The sequence below is a fragment of the Cryptomeria japonica genome, chromosome 8 (assembly GCF_030272615.1).
Source record: "Cryptomeria japonica chromosome 8, Sugi_1.0, whole genome shotgun sequence".
In the NCBI taxonomy this organism is placed as follows: domain Eukaryota; kingdom Viridiplantae; phylum Streptophyta; class Pinopsida; order Cupressales; family Cupressaceae; genus Cryptomeria; species Cryptomeria japonica.
In genome coordinates, this window is record NC_081412.1 from 523,267,794 (window position 1) to 523,292,089 (window position 24,296).

General features: G+C 39.4%; 1 protein-coding gene across 1 annotated transcript in view; it reads right to left on the reverse strand.

Moving 5' to 3' along the window:
• Window positions 1-23,250: 23,250 nt before the first annotated feature.
• The window catches only part of LOC131055930 (uncharacterized), a 58,893-nt gene continuing 57,847 nt past the window's right edge, over window positions 23,251-24,296 (reverse strand). The window contains exons 6-7 of the mRNA XM_057990254.2: window positions 24,119-24,257; window positions 23,251-23,892 (exon numbers count right to left, since the gene is read on the reverse strand). Coding sequence (XP_057846237.1) covers window positions 23,411-23,892; window positions 24,119-24,257 — 621 coding nt within the window. The 3' untranslated portion in view covers window positions 23,251-23,410. The remainder of the gene's footprint in view (window positions 23,893-24,118; window positions 24,258-24,296) is intronic.

A 24,296-nucleotide genomic window follows, 5' to 3' on the forward strand; every position in this document is an offset into this window, starting at 1 on the left:
TTTCTGGATATAATCAGATCAAGATTGCACCTGAAGATCAACATAAAACATCATTCACTTGTCCATGGGGAACCTTCTGCTAGAATGTCATGCCCTTTGGGCTGAAAAATGCAGGTGCCACGTATCAACGAGCCATGACTACTATCTTCCATGATCTCATGCATGTAACGGTGGAAGATTATGTTGACGACCTTTTGGTTAAATCAATAGACAGAAATACACACTTGGATATACTTTCAGTTACTTTTGATAGGCTGTAAAAATACAAGGTAAGATTAAACCCAAAGAAATGTGTCTTTGGAGTAACCTCCGGGAAGCTCCTAGGATTCATTGTGTCTAAAAGAGGAATAGAAGCGGATCCAGCAAAAGTCAAGGCTATCTTGGACATGCCGCCACCCAAGAATATCAGTCAACTTCGGTCTTTACAAGGGAGACTCCAGTCCATACGAAGATTCATAGCACAACTTGCAGATAAGTGCAATCCTTTCCAGCACCTGCTACACAAAAACATTAAGTTCAAATGGGATGAGAACTGTCAACAGGCTTTTCAGGCACTCAAAAACTATCTTTTGAACCCGCCAGTTTTGATGCCACCAATTCCGGATCAACCATTGCTACTTTACATATCAGCTACTCCAACAGCGCTGGGGGCACTCCTAGCACAGCAAATACCTGACGGCAAGGAAAAAGCAGTCTACTATATCAGTCGCACATTGGTGGGCTATGAGCTAAACTACACACCAATTGAGCGTGCATGTCTCGCTGTGGTCTTCGCTTCACAAAAATTACGACATTACATGCTTACTCACAAGACCAAGTTGATTGCCAGAATTGATCCACTAAAATATCTTCTCAACAAAGCTACACTTACTGGGCGACTGGCCAAGTGGGTAATGATTTTGAGTGAATTCGACATTGAATACGTGGACAGAAAAGCAATCAAAGGACAAGCCATCGCAGATCAACTGGCAGATGCTCCCATGATAGATGATGTTTCTCTACAGTCTGAATTTCCAGATGAGTCCATTCTAACAATATCACCTGCAAAGCCATGGCAACTATACTTTGATGGCTCATACACACAGCATGGGGCAGGAGCGGGTGTACTCTTTATAACTCCCCAAGGCGATTCTATACCAAAGTCATACCGCTTATCATTTCCTTGTACCAACAATATAGCGGAATACGAGGCATTAACAACTGGGTTAAAAATTGCAGTTCAGTGGAAGATCCAAGAACTTCGTGTTTTTGGGGATTCTCAACTTGTCATCCGTCAAGCAACTGATGATTATCAAACAAAAGATGAAAAGCTAATGCCTTACAAACAACCGGTAGATGATCTGAAACAGCACTTTGCAAAGATAGAGTTTGAGCAGATACCAAGAGAACAGAATCGTGCTGCTGATGCCATGGCTACAATTGCTTCGCTCATTGATCTGCCACAAAATGAGACCTGCTATGAGTTCCTGGTTGACAACCTGCTGATTCCATCATATGAGATCACTCCTACGGAAATGATATGTGTTGTTGGTCCTAAATCCCAGTTATATGGTTCCATATTCACATACCTTCGCGACAATATCTTACCTCCCGATCTATCGAACAACCAACGCCGCACTTTCATTCGCCAATCCTCTCGATACGTTATCCTAGCTGATATTCTATACCGACGAGGTCTAGATGGCACCCTCCTTAGATGTTTAGAGAGTGACGAAGCTCAAATTGCATTACGAGAAGTACACGAAGGGATATGTGGTCCGCATACTAGTGGTCCTACCTTGGCCAAGAAACTCATCAGGACTGGATACTACTGGCCTACTATGGAAAAAGATGCATATCAGTTTGTCAAGAAGTGTAAGCAGTGTCAAATTCATGGAGACCTTATACATGCACCAGCACAAGAACTACAGCCACTTGCATCTCCTTGGCCCTTTTGTCAGTGGGGACTCGATCTCATAGGCAAGATTCACCCTCCTTCTTCCAACGGACATAAATTCATTATCACAGCCACAGAGTATTTCACAAAGTGGATTGAAGCTGTGCCTCTCACACAAGTTACTGGGAAACAAATCGCTACTTTCATCCTGAACTACATCATTTGCTGATACGGGATTCCTACTTCTATTATCACCGATAACGGGCGTCCTTTCAAGAACCAGGATGTTCGTGAACTCTGTGAGCGCTTCCATATCTCTCACCGTTTCTCCACACCATACTACCCCCAAGGTAATGGCCAAGCTGAGGCGTCTAACAAAACAATTCTCAAAATCCTTAAAAAGACAGTCGACAACGCTGGCCGTAACTGGCATGTCCAACTCAATCCAGCACTTTGGGCCTATCGTACCAGTGTCCGCACACCTACAGGAGCTACACCCTACTCACTTGTCTACGGTGCTGAAGCCATCTTGCCTATTGAGGTCGAGTTACCTTCTTTACGGGTCTCCTTGAGAAACATAATCAACGATGAAGACTACAGGGTCTCTCGCTTACAAGAACTAGAACTGCTGGAGGAACGACGACACACTGCTTTTAATCATCTCAAGGCTTACCAACAACGAATGAGTCGCAGTTACAATCACAAGGTCAAGCCTCGCACATTTGAGGTAGGTGACTTAGTCCTCAAAGAGAACCCCAAGAATCAACAAGACAGAGATAAGAAGGGCAAGTTCGAACCAAACTGGCTTGGTCCTTACATCATCACAGTGGTATATGGATCTGGGGCATATCAGCTCTCAACTACAGAAGGAGAACCCTTGGAGGATCCTATCAACAGCATGCACCTTCGCAGGTTCTACACATAAGCTCTTCGGAACATCCTAATTCAAAAATACAAAAAAATCGTTACTTGGTGAAAACCTGGCAAACAGGCGCCTTGTGACAACAAAAAAATTGAAAAATTGAAAAAAGTAAAGAGAAATAATTTCGTCCAACGGTGAAAACCACTTCGGTGGCGCCCTGGGCAAGTACCATGGTGAAAACTGGGTTCCCAGCACCATGCGTAGGGACTTTGCTCCTCCCTCCTTCAGGATTCACTTTCATCCTTTCACTTTGCACACACTCACAACCTATTCACTCACAATAAACATACCTATTCCCATCATGGCTTGTTATTGATCTACCTAAGATTGGTTAGCCATCCATAACCCTCCCTTTTCACTCCCTTTTCCATCCATAATAAATCAGATCCTATCTGTGACTATGGCCAATTCCTACGTCTAGTAATGGGTGTGGAACTGAGAACATCACATGTTTCGAGGAGTACAGTTTCTTTCAGCTTTCTTCAAGTCTATCCGCGCACAATCCGCAATAAAGCAGCATTTGTATCACAGATCCGCAATAAAGTTTCGTCTTCTCCGCAATAAAGTATCAGTTTCATGGATTCAGTCAGTTTCAGATGAGACACAGCAGCAACAATGGGCTTCAACAAAATCAAATCTTTCAACAGACTCAGACAACATATGGTTCAGTGCTATCTATCCTTTTTGTGAAAGTGAACATTGTGACCACAATCGAATAAGACTTAAACAAGTGACAAGAGACACTAAACTTGAGGACTACAGTGGATGTTGGTGTCGAGTCTTGGTTTTCTTTTGATTTTATCTTTTTGGTGACATGTCTTTTAGCTTTTCCAGGATGTCTTTGACTAGAGATTCTATCTCCAGGATGTTTTTGACTAGAAAGGCGAGGATGGGGTATCGTCACCTATTTGCATTTGCTGTCTGTGGATTGTCTTTTAGTAATGCTATGACTTGTCCAAGGATATGAGGACGCTGTGAGTCTAGTATGAACTGGGGCATTCCTTGTTTGTGACTGTCTTATCTCCATGCAAACAGGTACAATGACTTTCTGGGCCGAACAAATGTCTCGATTGTCATAACCTATTCTGCCATTATAAAGCTCAATGATGATAACGCACAAGAAGCTCTTTCACGTTCATATCTTCTGTCTTCCATCCCCCTTTCTTGATTGACTTCCATTGTCCTTCTCGAGTCCGCGTAGCCCGCTATCACATGACTGAGTATAATGACACACCAAAAACATTTGCATTTCATGTAGTTGCACCTGCATCACCACATATAAGCATTTCATACATACATATAGATATCACAATTGCATCACATCCTGCATACAACACATGTTAGCACATCTCACATTTTCATTAAGTAAATAATCATTTGCATTATCATATTCATTTGCATTACATACATTCACATTTGTATCATGCATCACATATACAACATAAAAGAACAAAAATATATTGCATTGCATCATATAAGCATCTATATCATAAAACAGGTATCACATAAGAACATTTCATCACATAAGGTACACATGCATATAGCTGCCGCAGAAATGAATCATCTCATATATAATCAAATGTGTCATAATACAATGATGTCAAAAGAATCATATGGCTACAAAAGAATCACCCGCAGGTGTCTACAATACAATAATGGTACATATACTGATACAATGGGAGCCCACTATAGCTATGAGGAACTCCCTCCCTCGGAGCCGCCTCGCCTCGATGGAGTCTGAGCTGTAGATGGACCCGCCCCAGGATCCCCCTGTCTCTCTGGTGGTGGTGGAGGCCCCATAACCCCACCGCTGGATGTCTGTCTCTTGCGACTCCCTCCCGTAGCCGTCGCTATGCGCGACGATCTCTGGAAGCTCCTAGCCCACTGATCTGCTGGCACGGCTGCATAGTATAGATCCCTCCAGTAGGCGATCTCCTCTCCCGCTCGCAAAACATATGCGTAGCCTGCCCCTGCATCCTCTGCTGCCCGCCTACCTGCCCTCAGAGCTATCTCGGCCTCTGTGTATCTCTGGATGGCCTGATCCCTCTCCCGCTTTGTGTCTCGGACCCTGATCCTGAGGTGGTTCCTCTCTCGAACCAAATCCTCAATCTCATCTGCCTGGCCCTGGCAGATCTCCCGCAGCCTCACCACCTCATCCTCCTCAGAGTCTCCACTCTCCGCCTCTGCCTGTGGCTCCTCCTCTACAGGTGCCTGTCTCTGTGCCTCTGCCTGCACCTGTCCCTGTGCCTGTATAGGTACCTGTGGCTGTACCTGTCTCTGTCCCTCTGGCTGCACCTGTCTCTGTCCCTCTCTGGGACCCTGTGCTGCTGGCACCTGTAGGGGCAGTCCACCCCGTCCTCTCACCACTGGAGCTGCTCTCTCCTGTCCTCCCTCCCTCCGAGGTGCCACCCGCCTCTCTCCCACCACTCCCCTCCGCCTCCGCCGGCCCCTACCTCCATCCCCTCCTCCATCATCATCCTCTCCTCCACCCTCTCCATCTAGTGGCTCTGCCGGATCTGTCAATCTGGGAAATGGATGTTCTGCCCAGTATGCAGAGTACTCTGCGTCCATCCCTGCCTCCTCTACCTCTGGCCACATGTCCCATGGCATCGGCATCATCTCCGCTAGCTGCATCACTACCTGATCATATGATAGCAGTGGGCCAAACTGTACCTGATCTCTGACCGTACGGACATACATGCCCGAGCCTCGTGGCATCCGCTGGATCCGCCCAAACTGCCTGCATACCCTGTCCACCAGCTGTCTCTCTAGTATATAGGGCGTCCGCCCAATCAGGTACCTACTCCAGAAGGTGTAGGGCAGCTCCACTGCGTCATCCTCCCACTCCTCGCATCCTAGATACGGCCTCCAGATCACCATGTCAATATCATCAATAACTCTCCTCCAGTGCTCCAATCTCCCAATCCGAGGCTGGGATGTAATCATGGCATACAGGTGCACGAAACTCTGTCCCTGTCCTCTGCCTCTGAAGTGAATCGGCTGTGTGATGGGAAGGTGCTCATAGGCCCACACCTGCAAGAGAGTCACACCGCAGCCCAAACCCACTGATCCATGGTATACAAACTGATGCAGCTCATAATACAAATGTGCTAGGACACATGGCCCCCATGCATACCTAGTGTGCTCTGCCATCAGCGTCTCCAATGCCCCTCCCCAACCCACCGCCAATCCTCGTGTGGCCCTGTCTGGACACAAATATCCACTGATAACTCCCCCAACAACTGCCGGCAATGCTAATCCTGTGGCAGTCATGGTGTCCCAGGCTACATGACCTGCTCGCATCTCCAACTCAGGATCCTGAAAAACTCGTCTCAATGCCTCCCTGTCACCGTCACCGTCGTAGGGGATCAACTCTCCATCAATAGGAACATGTAGAATCCTATATACATCCTCTAATGTCACTGTCATCTCACCCATCGGCAGGTGAAACGTGCATGTCTCTGAGTGCCATCTCTCGGCCAACGCAGTCAGCAACCCCATGTTTGCCCGAAACTCGGGCACATAGAGCATATGTGTGAGACCCATCTCCTCAATGGAAATCATGTCCTGAATCGACAACTCTGGTCGCAGTCTCTGAGTCGATGGGAATCTCTCCCGTGACTCCAACATCGGCAAATACTCCTGCAGTCAAGCAACTCAATCATGTCAGTTATCGTGGCATTCACTGTTTATCACAAAATGCTACTCGCTACCTAAATGCATATGGCTATCTACCCTAGTGACACTCACTGTTCATCACAAAGTGTTGCTATCTACCCTAGTAGTGCTCACTGTTCATCACAAAGTACTACGTGTGTGACATTCCCTGTTCATCACAAAGTGTCACTCACATTCGCACTCCCTGTTCATCACAAAGTGTTGTCTATCCTGGTGCTCCCTGTTCATCACAAAGTGCCTTGATCTATCCTAATCTTCCTAGAGGACCTGCTTGAGTGTATCCTCTCAGCAGCTTATCCAATCGACAGCGTATGTTCATCACAGAACTGTCGATTTGACCTAAAAGACTAAAACCGTGCATTTAAACACACAAACGCACCTTTTCAACACACACGCGCTTTTAACTCATAAACGCGCTTATAGACTGCATACACGCGCCTCTGCAACACAGACGCGCTTTCTGAACACAAACGTGCCTATGCCAGACACAAACGCGACCAGGGAACACAGACGTCCCTACATGACATAAACGCTATTAAAAATCACAGACGCTTCTACATTTCACAAACGCGTCCGCATTCAACACAAACGCGGGTCCAGGCACAGACGCGCCTGGACCCGACACAGACGCGCCTGGCGCTGACACAGACGCGGTTGCGCGTTTTTGCACTTTTAAACTATCCTATTCCTAGCGCATTTATTGCTCCTAAACATGCATTTATGACAAAACTCGAAATGCGTGAAAGTACGCGGAGGTTTTCGGGTACTTACTGGCTCTCCTGCATCGGCTGGTCGCTGGAATCGGCGGACACGGTCGAATCTATGAATGAATGCCATCGCTGCTGACTGCTGCTGCTCTTTTCTCACTCTGCACTGTGATCTTCTAAGGGTGTGGATGACAATGAGGATGTCTTTTGCCCGTGGTCTATCTTATAGCCTAGCCTAGCCCTCGCCTGCATTTTCCCGAGTCCGTATTCTTCATCCCGTGACTCTCTCACTCTATTCGCTCAACCCATTCTATCCCGTCTTTCTTATCGAGAGATTGTCTGCAATCTTTTCAGACATTTTCATCCAATCTCTCGAGGGGGCATATAATTCCCATTTTGGGGCAACTCTGTATCAGTTCATCTTATCTTCTTTGAAACAACGCGACAAGCCGCATTGTCTCAAAGAGGGGCAAAATGTAGACACCTAAAATTGTCATGTCTAATTAAATAAATATTTTATTTATTTAATTATCTAAGCCTAATTCTTCTATTAATTAAATAAATCTTTATTTATTTAATTAATTCATTTATCCTCTTCTAGCCTTATTTCTCATTTAAATAAATACATTTATTTATTTAAATTACCCCTTTTTCCTAAATTAAATAAATATTTTTATTTATTTAATTGTCTTATTCTTCTATTAATTAAATAAATCTTTATTTATTTAATTAATTCATTATCTTTTTCTACACATGACACATGTCATTCATCTCTTAATTCCTACACTACCTACCTCTTTCATTATTTTGGTATTTCTTATACCTACCCTTTAATCCTAGCCGACCTCTCTTTTTACACCTCTCAATCTTAACCCTCCATTTCTTATTGTGTCTTCTATTTAAGGAGATGCTTTCTTCATTGTCAAACCCTAACTACTTGATCAATTGACTACACTACAATTCTACTTGCAACCACATTCCGTTCTTTGTTGAGCTCTTGTGCATACAAAAATCTGAGAGCAAGCATATCAAACAAGATCAATGGAGATAGGAAGAATGGAGATCTAAACCCTAGTGGACATGTGATGGTATAATCTTTGTGATTTTGAGTTATTTGCATTGTCTTAGGTTATCTTCATATGTTATGGTGGATCTTTGTTCATTGTTAGGCTAGGGTTTGGTGGTTGAATCCATTTTAGTCTTTCAATATTGTTGTTTATTGCTATCCATTTTCACCATATACAAGCTTCATTGGTAGTTGGTTTAGGTTTAGAAATAGGAGAAAAGAAGTTATTAGTACTATTTTTTATGTATATTGGGTTGTTGGAAAGAAGATGGGGTTGATGAATAAGTAGGGCAATCACATTTCAAAGAGGAGATGACCTCAAAATGCGCAATTTCATACTCATAATCACACATGTTTGTGCAAAGAGTGGAGAATGAGGGATACTTATGCAAGAGAATTTGGATGAAGATTTGGGAAAAGGTTCCCAATAGAATGGAATATATATTATATCACCTTTTCAATTTGACCTTGTGTGCAGCTTACAAGGTCAGTAAAATTGATGTATAGGCCAACGTTGACTTGAAAGCTAAAGAAAAATATATGCAAGTTCGATAAAGCAATCAATAAAATGCCTAGATAAATAGTAGAACCATTATAAGGCCTTTTTCTTGATGGAATAGGGAAAATACTTAGCTAACAAATGACCATTATTATAATGATCTATACATGTAGATAGGATGATTTGGACATAGAGATTAGGGTCAAATTTCTATCTATACATTTTGAAGCTTGATGCAACAAATTATGGTAGAAGTAGGTGACTTATAATAGAAAAAAAAAGACTCATGTCAAGGAATTACGGTGTGTTCTCCCCTAGGGTAGAAGGCAATGGGAGAGTGGCTAGCTACCATTGTATCATTCACATATCTTGGAATAGCTAATGAAGAACATGGTATAGAATGAAGGTCAAGATATTATGGGTGGGAGATGTTGATGCCATGAAATCTAAATAAAGGTGGGGTAAGAGTTGTGAGCTAAAGGATAAGCTAGAAGAGGGAGTGGTTGTGGTGACAAAAGAGAAACTAGTAGGATAAGAGAAAGGTAAGGTTTGGGATGGTGGCACATAGGAGTAAAAGAAAAAAGCATTGGTCAAAGAGAAAAGATCATGGTTAAAATAAGAAATGAAGAGATGAAAATGGTAAGGATGTGGGTAGGAAAAGATGGAATAAGCATAAAAATTTGGGTAAAGAAATATTAGGTAATGTTAAAAGGAAAATAAGTAGATTAAGAAGTGAGGTGAAGATATGGAAGCTAGGTTACAAAGGGACAAGGGTATAAACAATGTATCCTATACCTTGTAAAATTTCTAATCCATCCAGATTGATAGCAAGGAGATTCATTGTGGAATATAAAAGGAAAGAGGTTGAAAAATAGGTGATATCATCATGTAGGTTTCTTTCAAGGAGGGACAAATATCAAGTGATCCTTTAGCAGGTAGCAAGCTCAACCTCAACTAATATGGCCTCGTCACTGAATTGGTTATCATTCAGAGGCATCTAAATTGGCATGTCTTGTGGGTTGAAAGACAAGAAATGGAGGAACAAGAACCAAAAAAAAAGGTATAGATATTATTGAATTTAAGTGAAGGATCATGTGAGGCATAATAGAAGACGAAGGGGTACTTGAAGAGAGAAGGCTCATGAATTATGTTAGAGAAAAATGGAGATAATATATATTCCATCTTTTTTCTTATTTTTTCAATGTTAGTATTGTTCATCCATATACTTGTCTTATTCCATTGGCCAACTCTAATTTGGCTCATTTTTTGAGTTCCTTGATAATGATTTTGAGGATGATGACCTTCTTTATTATCATTAGCTAGTACCTAGGTGACATGATCTGTTTTTTTACTCTCTAAATGGTTCTCTTCTAATTATTGTCCCTCGCTATAGTGGATGGTGCATGTTACCCTCAAATTTTTATGTTCTATGTCGTGTATATTCCTCTACATGTTTGATGCATCCTTTACTCTTTGTATATCAATGTGTTTCCTTCCTAAATATTTGGGGATGATGCAAAGCATCAAACTGTGACCTTGTCATGTTAACCCATATATTTTGAGTCATATATTTTACCTTTCTATTGTATAGTGTTCTACTTTTTATCTTTTCTTCTATTTGGTGTCTACACTTTATTTCCTTCCTCTTTATGTATCACCTCTTTTATATTGACCCAAAGATAGCTTATGCTTTTTCATCTTACTCGTTGTTGTTTCTTGTTCTTTACTACTTCATATGTGCATGTATTATTCGATGAGAAAGGAGGGGGGTCCATTTTAAGATATTCTTATCCTTATAGGAATGAGAGCAATCTAATAAAATCCTTCATACTTTCTATACATGTTTTCTATGTAATTGTACTCTTATTTACCTATTGGCATTAGTTTTCCTATTTCCTTTTTGTCCTCCATTTTCATATCTCATATTTTTAAAATTGATATTACTATGTCTCTTAGAGATTGTTAAGTGTGTATCTCTCTCTTTTATCTTCTCAATGATCACTTCACATACATTCTATTTATTGTAATCTTCCATACAAGCATGTTTATTTATAGGATTTACTCATATATGTAATAATATTATAAATGCCTACAAATATAGGAACATATAGCATTCTTCTATTAGTTACTCCTTCCCTGCCTTTCCACTCAATTGTCTCATAGGTTGTGACCCTTTGAGATTATAATCACCTTTCTATTTACTAATCATAGCATTCTCCTTTATCTTATTCTATCACATTTTCCTTTCTCATAATGGCATCACTTAGCTTACATATCATTTTCTTAAGCTCCTTATCCATTTTCTTATTTATCATCATTTTTATGCTACTCTTATTTAACCTTTAAGAATGATCTTGAGGACTATTTACAAGTCCATTACTTGGAAGCAAATATTCTTAGGGTTATATCCTTATGTATCCTCTATTCTATCTGCTATCTTACATACCTTGGATTTTTTTCTTTTTCCCCTTCTACTTACCTTATATTGATTAGTTCTCCTCTTTTCCAATCAAACTTAAAATGGGCATAATATATGTTACTATCTATATGGTGGTCATGAAGGAACACAAATGGACCACTAAGAGGGGGGGAGGGGGCAGTGAATCAATGGTAACTCAAAACTTGCACTTTCTAAAAGATTAAAGCTCTAATAGAAATGATCAAGCAACGATGAGAAAAGACACTAAATAAATCTGGACACATACATAAAAGACAAGCCCACAACACAAGATATACGAGGAAAACCCAAGATGGGAAAAACCTCGGTGAGAAATGTTGCTAGAGTCTACTGCTCTAATCCAGCCTCACAGTAGAAATAGTTTGATTACAAAGTTTATGGGCACCAACCCCTGATCTGAGCACCCACTCAGATGATTACAAAAGATTTATGATAGCTACAGATTGAATACCTCGTTACAAATGATGTTTTGTAACACGTGTTCTCCACACCTGAAACTGAATATGCTCTTTTCAGCTTACAGGTTGTCTTCAACTCTTTAATCTCTGCAATAGATTTATGCTCTCTACTTGTCTCTTACTCTGCTCTACATGGTGTGAAATACACATTGTGTTTCTTATGCTCTATTTTCTTGCTTTTGTTTTTTCTGCAACAACACATTCCATTTTGCCTTCAACAACACACTCAACACTTAGCAAATCCTTCTACTAGATACTTTCAAATGATCACGATCCTTTTTTTCTTGAAATTTTCCCTCCAAAGAAGAATTTCAAAAATACTTCTCAAGATATAGAGCTTAATTTTCCTTAATTTGTGCTTTTTGATTTCCTACCTTTCGTATCACATTATTTCTAATTTCAATTAGTTAACTTAGCATTCTGGAACGATTTTTGCATGCAACACTCATTCTCATAAATGAAACTTCTAGTTGTCATTTCCTCAGCAACCATATCTTGTTAGCAATCTCTTATTGGTCCTATACATTCCACATCCTCCATATCTCCTTTTAAATCATCAAGTCAAACTTGGTCAAAAGTCCACGTAGATAGCTTCTGTGTTGGCATCGAGTGAAATACCCATCGTTTTCTCAACATCGCAAACCAACTTGCGAGATGATGGGACTGGACGCCTTCTCCCATTTTACTTATCTCACGAGTTCATTTTCATCACCCTTCTAGGTTGCAGGATAGCAAGATCACTTATTTTCATGTTGTGATTATTATCCCGCAATGCCTTTTTGTTTGGTCTTTCTTGTTGCGCGATAGCAGGGCATTGTGCAAAACACATCATTGATCTTATGCGGTAAACACTTCTTCTGACTGATTATCCCGCAAGGTCATTTTGCTCCAGTCTTCTAGGCGCGAGATAAAGGAGGTCGCGGTTTACTTTGTTTTTTGTTACCCTGTGAGACAATTTCATGTCGCTTGTCTTTGCGCGGGACAATGGGGGCGCCAGTTTCTTCACTATGGTGATTACCCCGCGAGGTCATTTACACCCATCCATCTTGTCGCAGGATAGCAGGGACCTATGGTGATAAACACGTTGGGTTTGCCACAACATTTTTCTAAAGCTTTATTGACAAGACTTGATTGATCTCTAAGGCAGCCAAGGCATCTTGTCAAAATGCAATCTCACATCAACAAACTCAGGTGCAAAATGAGTGGCGTCAAACACGTTGTGTAGTCAACATGAAAAAGTCCCGTGCATTAATGCCAATGCCTGAACCAACACTTCTCCCTTTGCATCCTGAACCCAAATCAACTCTACATCTATGCATGTTGATATCAATGACAACTCAATGCCAATAGGTCATTCCAAAATTTACATTTGATCTAACCTAGCTTCTTTTATTGATGGAGAAACAACCTCATATAATTGGGTGGAAACCACATTATTATTAGGTTTACAATGTTTTAAATCTAGTTTATCCTTTGAGTGGCAACCTTATATAGCTAGGTGACAACTCCAATGCCATTTTACTTAAACTTTTTGGCTAGGTTTTACCCCTTTAATCATTATTCATAAATCCCCGATCTCTTTTGTTTCTCTTCATACTATATATTCATGGTTGGAACATAGTCAAAACCATTTCCAAGGTTCTTTTACTCCATGCTATATCCATGTGTCATTCATAGCCTCTATTTTCCTATCCCTACTCTATATGATCCTTCATAAATCTCCTAGTTGGTCGGTACACATTTCAATAAAATAATGGCTTAATAAAATAAGCATGTGCATGAATCTCTTCTAATATTATTCTACTATTAGCTTTAGCGTGTTTTTCTATCAAGGGTGTGTTTCTTTCTAAATGATATAGTGATTATGTTCCTCAACATGGATGTATTGCAAAATTGGAAAACATTGGAATGGAAGAGAATAAAAGAGCATGAGCTCTTCATATACCCTTTGTAGTATACTTACATATATATATATATATATATATATATATATATATATATATATATATATATATATATATATATATATATATATATATATATATATATATATATATATATATATATATATATATGTATTTACTTTAATGTATTGTTTCACCTAGTTGCACCAACTTGTGAAAATGAATAAAAAAAATACAAGGTCAAAAATTGCATCCTTTGGAATTTTTGCCTTCAATTCAGTGCTCATTCTTATGGTGTTCTCTAGGGATCTTTTGTCGTATTTATAGGCATTATTCCAACATTGGACTAATTTTTGACCAACCTAGAACTATTCTAACACCTAAAATCCATCCAGAAAGTTCCAAGCTCAATTTCAAATTTAGACATCAAAACACTGGTGTCATGGTCACCTAAACATTGGGCCAGTGGTGTCCACTTGAAACTTTTGAATATTTGAAATCCCTTTTAACCAAAACTCTTACTCTAAATTAACCCTAACACGTTCTCAAATGGTCATATTGACTTAAGCTCAAAATAAAGCCAATATCATGCTCATTTTTAAAGGTCAATTGTTTTCACTTGCTTTCACTTATAGCTCTTTGTTGCATACTAAGTCTTCTTCTCTCCTTGGAGCACTATAGGGTTTTAAGGCTATTTACCTTGGACAAAATTTGCAAAAGATCATCCTTAAGATTTTCTTTCAATCTGTCATCACTAGTATCCTTGTCCTTCTATTCTATTTGTGATTTTATCCAAACCTTCCCAATTTATTTCATAATCACTTACAAACATTCATATTCATTTCCCTTGCATCTTCCATTGTCTTAAGCTTTAGATTTGGCCATCAATCATTTCATTTTCTTTCCCAAATCAATTAAATCTTCTCCATCACCTTCAACCCTCCATCCACTTGCACGCACCATTATAAATAGATTTTCCTTTAAGGGTTTTATCCCTCTAGATCCAAATTTGCACGCACCACTTTATATCACCACTCTAGCACTTTACATAGTTCATTTTTTCAAAGGTCTTATTCAATTCGAAAGAGGCCACCTAAGGTACTGTTGTCACAAAAGTTTGCACCCTTGCTAAACTCTCAACTCAGCAACCTTGTGAAACATGGAAACAACCTCGAAGTGTGGAACCTTGTGCAAGGGGGTTGAATCTCCGAAGAAGGTTGGCTTCCTTCTCAATCCAAGTGCAGGTGTTGAACCAACTCAACACTCCAAATTCTACTTCTTAACCTATCCTAATAGCATGCAAAGGAAAAAGGAAGAAGAAAATGCTAAAATGAAAGGAGGTGATGCACCAAGATAAGAGATGTTCCTTTCTCCACCCGAAATCACACAAAGAATCAATTGAAATACCCTAGAGATGCACAAACTTTGGTTGCATGAATGACCCCAAACACATATATAAAGGTTGGAAATTGTTGAGTGTCAAAGGGGGAGAAGGTTTCCCACATGTTGCACCCAGAAATAGGTTAACACAGCATATACATGAGAGAAAGCCACAAAACATACACTTATAATGAAGGTAAGAAAACATACACAACATCCATAAGTTGAAAGAAGACAGGAATGACAATTATATTCATTCTAAGGCCAATGGCCAAACTTATAGTTGGAGATATGCAAGAAATATACAAGTCTTCCAGAGAAGTGAAAAAGTAAATAATAGCTCAAGCCAGTAGGGAGAGAACCCTTTACAATAAGACTTAATAGCCTTTATATAACAAACTAGTCGCAGAGGAGACCAATGGTCAAGGCGGAGAGACCAATGGTCAAGGAGGGGAAGCCTTGACCATAGAGGAACGTCAGTCAGGGAAGTGCACAAACCTGTCATGGTGTACATGCAAGCAACCCAGCCATACCTTGACAAGGCAATCCTAAAAGAAAGTACCTCTAGATGGTGGATTGCCTGACATTCCAAAGTCAAAGCATGCAAGTATGACATGAAGGCCAACAAATAACCATTAATGCGCATGGCCTTGTACTCCACTCGATGGTCATCCTACAAAAAACATTGCATACGCTCCTGTAGCTCTATGAATGAAAGTGTACATGTCACAAGAGTTGGTGGAGCATTAAGAGCTTTGAGTATTGATCATGCCATCTGAAGTGTCGCAAGTCAAAAACCTAGGATTCTAGGGTTTGGAAGACTAGGGTTACTTGAGTTTTTGAGGCTGGAAGACTTGGGAAACTTGGGTTTCCGAGGTTACACCTATATGTATATATTGATTAGTTACACCTATGTCGAGGTGTACATGGAATTATGCTTACTTTTCAAGACTTTTATGAGCTTTCAATCATTAACCTTCATTGACCAAGACCTTCGATAGAGTAATTTTGCCAATTACCCCATGCGCTAATATGTGATATATTTCACTAAATTATTTTAAATCATTTTTGCAGAAAGGACCAAAGAATTCTGAAAAACATTAAAACACTAAGGTATAGTATAGTGTTCTCTTGGCATTAGCCTGTGTTAATGAAATTTACACATGTATATACTGTTTTACTAAATGTAAGTACATGCATGTGGCACCAACTAGGTGGAACTTTTCATTATGTTTTGCAAACAATATTTATTGCTTCAACTAGCCAATGAACAACAACAATAGGGCAAGGGCCATACATACTATCCTCGAGAGTGATACTCATGTGCTCCTTGAATGCATAATCAAGCCTGAATGGATCTAATCACCCATCTCCTACAATAGAGCTTGAGAAGAGGTCCATTTCTCATCCCCTTCTATTAATCCGACCAGCCCAAAACAAACCCAATAAAAGAACCATTTTAGTTATAAAAAAATGCAACTTGAATTGAGACGGCAAAGTTCAATGGGAGAGCTGAAGTTGAATTTTGATAGGGCATCCAAAGAAAATATAAATGGCACCAACATTGGGTACTTCTTGTGGGATCATAATGGAGGCTTTGAGATGGGTATTCTATCTATATGGAAGAACAAACAAATAATTATCTGGAATGGGTAAGATTGCTTGGTAATCTTAAAGCTACATATGTATATGGTTTTTGGATAGTGGATGTTGATTAGGACAAGTAGAGATGACATTTAACTCAGTGTCTCTCATTGCTCTAAAATCCAAATTAGCATTGCCAAATGAATTGGCTAATCAAGGAGCATTGCTTGAAGAATTGACTTTGATTGAAAAGAAGGATATAAAAGATTGGGTTAATATTGCCGCCATAATTGAGAAGGATCGGCCACCTCAAGTATTTAATATGATTTACACTAATTATGATATGTTAAGTCAGATAGTGTGGTGGATTAATGTGATTGGAGACTTAGTATGTGGAGGCTCATGATATCGGGTGACGTTATTCTAGTATTTGTTGTTTTGTAGCAAATCTTTGGTATATGCAACTAGCACTTTGAATCCGATCTGGTAGCTACGCGCGAGTTGTTACAATGTAGTCTATATTTTCTTTAGGATGGCACAAAGGAGACCCACTTAGGTAAGGACCGGTCTTGAACCACTAGTTGAAACGGATATTCAAGTGCGATGAGGCTTTGCTGATAATGGATGCTTTTGGTCGTGTGTTATGATTCTTTATGAGATTTTTGAGAAGCTTTCTAACAGAATAGTAAATGATGAAATTACAGCTTTTATGATGGAATCTTGGTTGAGATACACGAGAAGGAGATTTTTGTCTAGATAGCCAAGATATGTGGCAAATCTAAAACAATATCAACCCACGAGCATTCAACTTGAAATGTCCACATTGCAATTCCAAGAAGTGTATGAGCTAGAGGATCGATGATAAAATACTCCAGGAGTTCTATCAAAACCTAACAACCGTGATGTGTCATGTGGTTTCAACATTTCATGATGGTACTTGTTGTGAGCTAATCACACATCACCCCATCCCAGATAGGGACCCCCTAACTTTTAGGCTCTTTTGGTCATTACGTCTTGGTTTTTTGTGGGTTTTGGTGGCAGTCTCGTCAGTCTCTCCGCTTTGCAAGTGTTCGAGGGTCATTTGGATTTAATCTGCTTTTCGTTTGAGCGAGTTTGGTGAAGTCTAGGGCTTGTTTTGTCCTTTTTTAGGGTTTCTACCTTTTGCCCTAGATTTTAGGGATTTTTGTTAGGGTTTTGAAGAAACTAAACATGCGACTGGAATCAGGACCCTTCAAGGAGCCTCCCAGTAAAATTTGAGCCAAAACGGAGCAACTTTCTATTTTTAGAAAGTTCTTATTTTTTAAGGATTTTACTAAATCCCATAATGTCGTCATTTTGTCAAAAATCAAACTTACTATTTTTAGTAAGTTTCTATTTATAGTAAGTCATTCCTATATCATGTTTAGGGGTCTAACGCTAACACTTTAAAGGTTTCTAGTTTTGGAAGGTTTATTTTGACAGGACCATTCGGGCACGGTGACAAAGATCAGGCATTTGCAACTATTTCTAATTCCAAAAAGTCAGAAAGCAAACAGAGAAGGTCAGAAGATGGTTGAGTGCTGGAAGCCCACTCCTGAAATGGAAGGCTCGGGAAATTTGTCTCTGTCTGGAAAAATCATCCCAAATTCTTATATGGTGGCTTGATCCGAAAGAGGCTCAAAACCCATCCAAGTCTGGAAGAGGCATGAAATGTTGAAATTCCTCCTCTAAGGCAAAATTCTGCTCCAAGCCAAGGACAGGCACCAAAATGGAGGTCTCACGGAGGATTCACAATTTGATAAAATTCCCCCACCAGTGAGAAATTTTGCCCAAATCCTCAACTAGGCGCCAAAATGAAGGGGTCATGGAGGATTCACAATTTAATGAATTCCTCCTCCATAGAGAAATTTCGCCCAAATCCTCAGCTGGGCGCCAAAATGAAGGGGTCATGGAGGATTCACAATTTAATGAATTCCTCCTCCGCAAAGAAATTTCGCCCAAATCCTCAGCCAAGCGCCAAAATGAAGGGCTCATGGAGAATTCACAATTTAATGAATTCCTCCTCCACAGAGAAATTCTGCCCAAATCCTCAACTGGGCGCCAAAGTAGAAGTCTCATGGAGGATTCACAAATTGATGAATTCCGCCTACAGTGCAAAATACCGCCCAAACACTCAATTGGGCGCCAAAATAGAGGTCTCATGGGGGATTCACAATTTGATGAATTCTTCCTACAGTGCAAAATTTCGCCCCAACCCTAGGAAGAGCGCTAAAATGAAGTGTGCAAGGAGAATTGAAGAAATTGTGAATTCCTTGTCTTTGGTAGAATTGCACCTAAGGCATGAGGAAGGTGCCAGGCCAAGGTAGTCATGGAAAATGTGAAAAGCATGAACTTTCCTTTCCAGGTGGAATCCACGCCCATGCACAAAGATGAGCTCCTAAATGCTTTGAGGCAAGGAAAATGATCAAATTCCAAGGCATGGTGAATTCCATACTCAACTTTGAAGATTGAAAAATTGTCTAAAGCATGAAAATCAAAGGGTCAAGAAGGAATCAAAAGTAAAATCCCCTCAGGGAATTTTTTGAATTTTCTATTTTTAGACACCAAATCTTATCAGAATGTGAAAAATTTTATAGATTCGGAATCGTGGTGAATTTCTCTATCCAATGAACTTGGCTCCTAAATTTTAAGGGGATCCCTAAAAAATAGGGGATGTTGAAAAGGGCATGAAAATTCCTTCAGAAGCAGAAGGGAACAAGTTATAATGAAATCAAGCAAATCTTAAAAAATCCTTCAATTTCCCTTTGAAATTTGAAAGAGTGGAAGTTAATGAGTTGGCGAAGAGAATCTTCTAAGTATGACGCATGGCTTAGTACATTTAATGAAACTTCTAATTTCGAACTCACTCACAGGGGAAGTTTTTTTTGCATGGCACAATGATTGGGAAAGTAATTCAGGAGAATGAAGCTTGTGACTTTCCCCGATGGTTCTACATCGTTTGCTCAAGAAAGAACACCTTCGATAAATTCAACGTTTCATCAGAGGGGTGCAAGAGGAAATCATCAGTGCCATTGAGGCATTGTTCGTAAGGAAACTCAATGACAGTGGAATAACAGTGAACTCCCTAAAATCTTCGTTGCACGAGTTCTTCTTCATAGGTTCATTCCCTAAGGAACATTTTGCAAATGTTTTTTCATTTTCCAGTATAATGAAATAGACACGAGAAATCATGATGGAGTGGGAGAGCTTCTTTTCCAAAACTGAGGAAGAAATTGCCTTGATGGAATTCGACATTGAAAATGTGCCAAGTGTCTCTATCGGAGAGCTAGAAGTGGTCGTCAACAAATTCATTGCATATCATAAATGAACGGGATAATGGTCGTCCATTCTTGGACGAGAATCTTATAGTTGAATAGTGGTCGCATATTTACTACTGGGGGTATTTTGACTAAGTGTTGGTTCGATCAATGCATGTCGTCGTCGCATGGGGAATCTTCTTGCATGCAGCCACCTTATTTATGATTCTATGACAGATTCTCCATGCATGTCGTCGTCGCATGAAAAATGATGGGCATTTATTCTTTGCATAGAGATGTTTATTATATTTTGGGCGTGATCGGTATAGTGGGGTACATTTAATGCACTAGTGGGTGCTATTTTAGGCTCATGGAATAATTGTATATGGGCTTTATGGGGTATTTATTGTCGATTCCCACCTTGTTGCATCTTGAGTGGAGAATCTTCTAAGATGAAACCCTAATTAGGGTTTGCATGGCTTGAGGCCTATATAAAGGGGCAACCCCCCTCATTTGTAAAGGAGAGATTATTATCTGAGATTGTTGCATCAAGATTGTTGAAGTAGCCAACTTAATACATTGTTCGATTTTGATGGTGTATTCTCATTCTATTTTAGCAATCTGCATGGTCTTCCTCTCTTCAATTAGATTAGATTTGCTTACATTTTGTTAGGAGAACCGGATTTGATAGGAGTACTTGTTGCAGAATTCGAGCTCATATTTTTGGTGTGCAACTGATTGTTGTATACCGTGCAAAGTTAGCATGAGTCTTTTGTTATGTGTGTACGCTTAACTTCGATCATCAGTGAAGATTGTTCGATCTGATGGTCCATATTGGTGATCTAAAAAAACTCTACACGCCCTTTGAAGAATGCACCACCTTCGCGTAGTTGTGCTCTATTGGCAAAGCGAAGCATGGTTTGATTTTGCATGAATAATCCTATCTCATGTTCTTAGGATTATATTAGCTTTAGCATAGTCCTCTCTACCCTACTCTCATTTACTTTCTACATAATTTGAAAATCAAAAAAATCAAAAATTAGGACTTTCATTGCAAATCATCCATATAGAGATCCTTGAACTTGCATGAGTTTATCATCTTCTTCAATTGAACACACGTAAGGCCCCTTGGATTATTAGCAAACCCATCAAACAACTGAGTCACGTCCACGCACTGGAAGAACCTTGGAATTAGCCATTTGAACTTTATGCAATCTTAGCATACGGACTAATTTTGATCAAGAGAGGGTAAGGTGGCCGTTGGTGACTTTATTCTGTGTTCAACGCTGTCAAAATAACACGTCAACAGTACTCTAGAATTGTACAGTAGTTTTATGATGCCCCAAATGGAGAGTGGCTTGCTGACAAGAGTTGTGGGGTAGACGGAGATTATCGAAGACATTAAGGTGCATAGAGTGCTGTCAACTTCTGGTGCATTTGTGCCACTATTGGTGATAGTTTTTGTTTCAGGGAATTGGATGTATGGCCAGGTTTTTGAGCATTGGAAAATGGCTCCTCCGGATAGCTGTTGGACTAAAAGGTCTTTTCTAGTTTATGTCCATTCTTAGGTTTCAATCTTTAAGGGTTTATAGGTTTCTGGGTTTTCTCTGGTAGTTGTTCTTCTATGAAGGCTGGTTCTGTTAGGTTTGCTTTGTTTTAAGGGCCAGATTTGTATCCAATGCGTTGCTGTTTTGCTGTTAACACTTGTACCAGGCTGGTATTGAGCTATTTTCCAGATATGCTTTTTGGTGTCTTTACTTTAATGCAGTTTGTATGGTTTGATATTGTTGGGCTAGGTTCCCATTTTTAGATCCCCAATATAATAATAAAATTAAAATAAAAAGATGCTCCTTCAACAGCAAGCACACATTGGCCGCACAATGGTTATCGATCTCGCGGAGAGAAACATGCTTCTAGTGTTAAAACATTTGCTTCCTGATAAAACGTTAATTTCATTCCCAACCATCGATGGGAAAAACTAATAAATAAAAACAGTAAATGATAATTTTGTAATCGAACTGGGAATAAAACAAAATGAAATATTTCCTTACCTTAAGGTGGATTTGTAGGTACAACAGGGCGCTTACAGAGCTACAGATCCCAAGAGATTTGAATTCATGAAATAGAACAAATAAGTTACTGTTTTTTATCCTTTGCATCTGGATCTCCAATTCATCACCTTACAGGGCAAGAATGAGGGCAATATCTTAGCAACACTTTGGAATTTGTTAAGCTTAATAAGCAGCACCAGTGGTCCTTTTATATGACACTGAAATTGTACTCATCATTCTTGATGGGCGTAATATCTAACACTACTTCCAGAGCATTACTCCATCTTCACAGGTATATGATCATATCGCTCTGATGCCACTTGTTCAACAAATCTTCACAAGCAAAATCATAAACAGGGGCAATCTTCATTCACAATATTCATACGGATATAGTACACTGAAATAATAACTCTCAAAACTTACCAGGAGTTAACTTCTAACACTTTTGTGACTATTAAAAGTGCTATATCTTATCCCTAAGAGTTAACTTTGACAGACTTGTTTGCAAATCACCATCCATCATCAGAGATTCAAATTTTTGATGTAGAAACACAGCCTAATAAAAGTTCATAAATCGGTGGCGGAGGCTGAACTGAATTGTTTAGTATCCTGAATGTCATTCCAGTTGCTTTTGGGGGATAAACTGGGTAGACCTACTATTAGGGCTGCACGGTATTAGTGTCTTTGCTCCTTGACAGGTCCTCCATCTAAAATCACGGTGTATATTGGATTATCTAAAACTAGATGAAGTATTTAAGTATTGCCAACAGAACAAGCTCCTAATACAAAAAGCTATAAAGAACTATCAGAATAGTCTTCACCAGAAGATGTGAGTAAATTCAAAGATGTTCCATTTATTAAAGGACAGCAAAGACTATTAGAATAGGAATAACATAGTTTTGTGTTCTTTTCACTGCTAATTATGTACTCAGAAATAAGATGAAAAGATTACATATATATAGTACAGCGTAATCAATAAAACTAGATTGCCAGTGACATCCACTTACAGAACTAAATGGCATCTTCCTTCCACTTATTGTAAATAGAAGGCAAATCATATTAAGATATAGCTAAAACTTCCAAATCAAGTTATACAGTTTCTACTTAAGAGCCCAATATAAAGATAGAAATGGGCATTTTAGAATATCCAAGCCATAAGCATGCTAAAACAATAGTTAAGTTCTATTTGATACCAAGTCATTTACGAAAAATGGCAATAGCATAGAGAGCAGTTATTCAAAGGTCATATACCTTAGCCAGGATAAAGAAAGGAACAAGATTACACTGCATAGATTGGTCGTCCAGGTTAGTGAATATACAATAGCATTCTAGGAAAAGGGAAACCTTTTCGAAAGGGAAACAACCCATCGCATGCTTATTTTACACACATGGTACAAGCCAAATTTCAGTCTTTACATAGCCTCTTTATATTCACAATCAGGATTTTTACCAATAAATGGGGTGGAATCTTCAAATGTCCCAACATTGGAGACTTCTTATTAATAAATTACTAAGCTGACTTTCTATATACATTTCATATGAAATTTACCATTCACAATCTACAACGACGTATAAATCTAGTAGGATTAATCGAGCCTGATTTGGCACGAGCGTTGATAGATCGATTAAACATACGTAGTGACGAACTAGAAGATTTTATCTCCCAATCTTCAATATATTTTGGCATATCTATATCAAATGGAAGCTTTCCTGGCATATCCTCGGCATTCGAACTAGAAAAATTCACAATATCTATTAATTCTTCCTTCTGCCCATCTGCATAAGATCCAATATGTTTACGAATTTGAACTTGTGGACAACTTGTTAAGGTCGAAAGATTCATTTGCCTGGTCACAAGAGAGTCAGCTGTAACCTCATCTGCATCACAAACAACCTTAGAATTGCAGTATGATTGTCCACCTGTAGTTCCCTGCTGCAATAATTTTCCCATTCTAGCAGAGAAATGAGAAGTTGCTGAGCTGAGATGCATCACAACAGCATCCCTGTACTCCTCAGGATGATCTCTGTAATGGCCTGCCATTGTGTATACAAAATTTACATTCATTGTGAAGACATTGAACAGTTCTTGTTTTAGGATAAAACCTAGTAATAATTATCAAATAATTTCAAATCAGGTTTTCCATAAAATAGAATAAAAAGAAGATTTTGATACTAGACCAATCTAACAATCCAAGATCTGAACGTGAAAGATTATTTTATTAGCTTAAACATTGAAAATGTAAAACGTTGTGCTGCTTACCAACATGAGGGGAACTTTTCCATGCAACCATCTTTACTTGGCCACCAAGTTCACGCATATGAGAAGCGAAATTGCAGATTGTCTCAAACGGAGCAAGATCGTCATCTTCAGAGCACAATAAGAGGACTGGACCCATGTTCTATGCATGGTAATTGAGCTAGGTTAGAAAAATACAAGT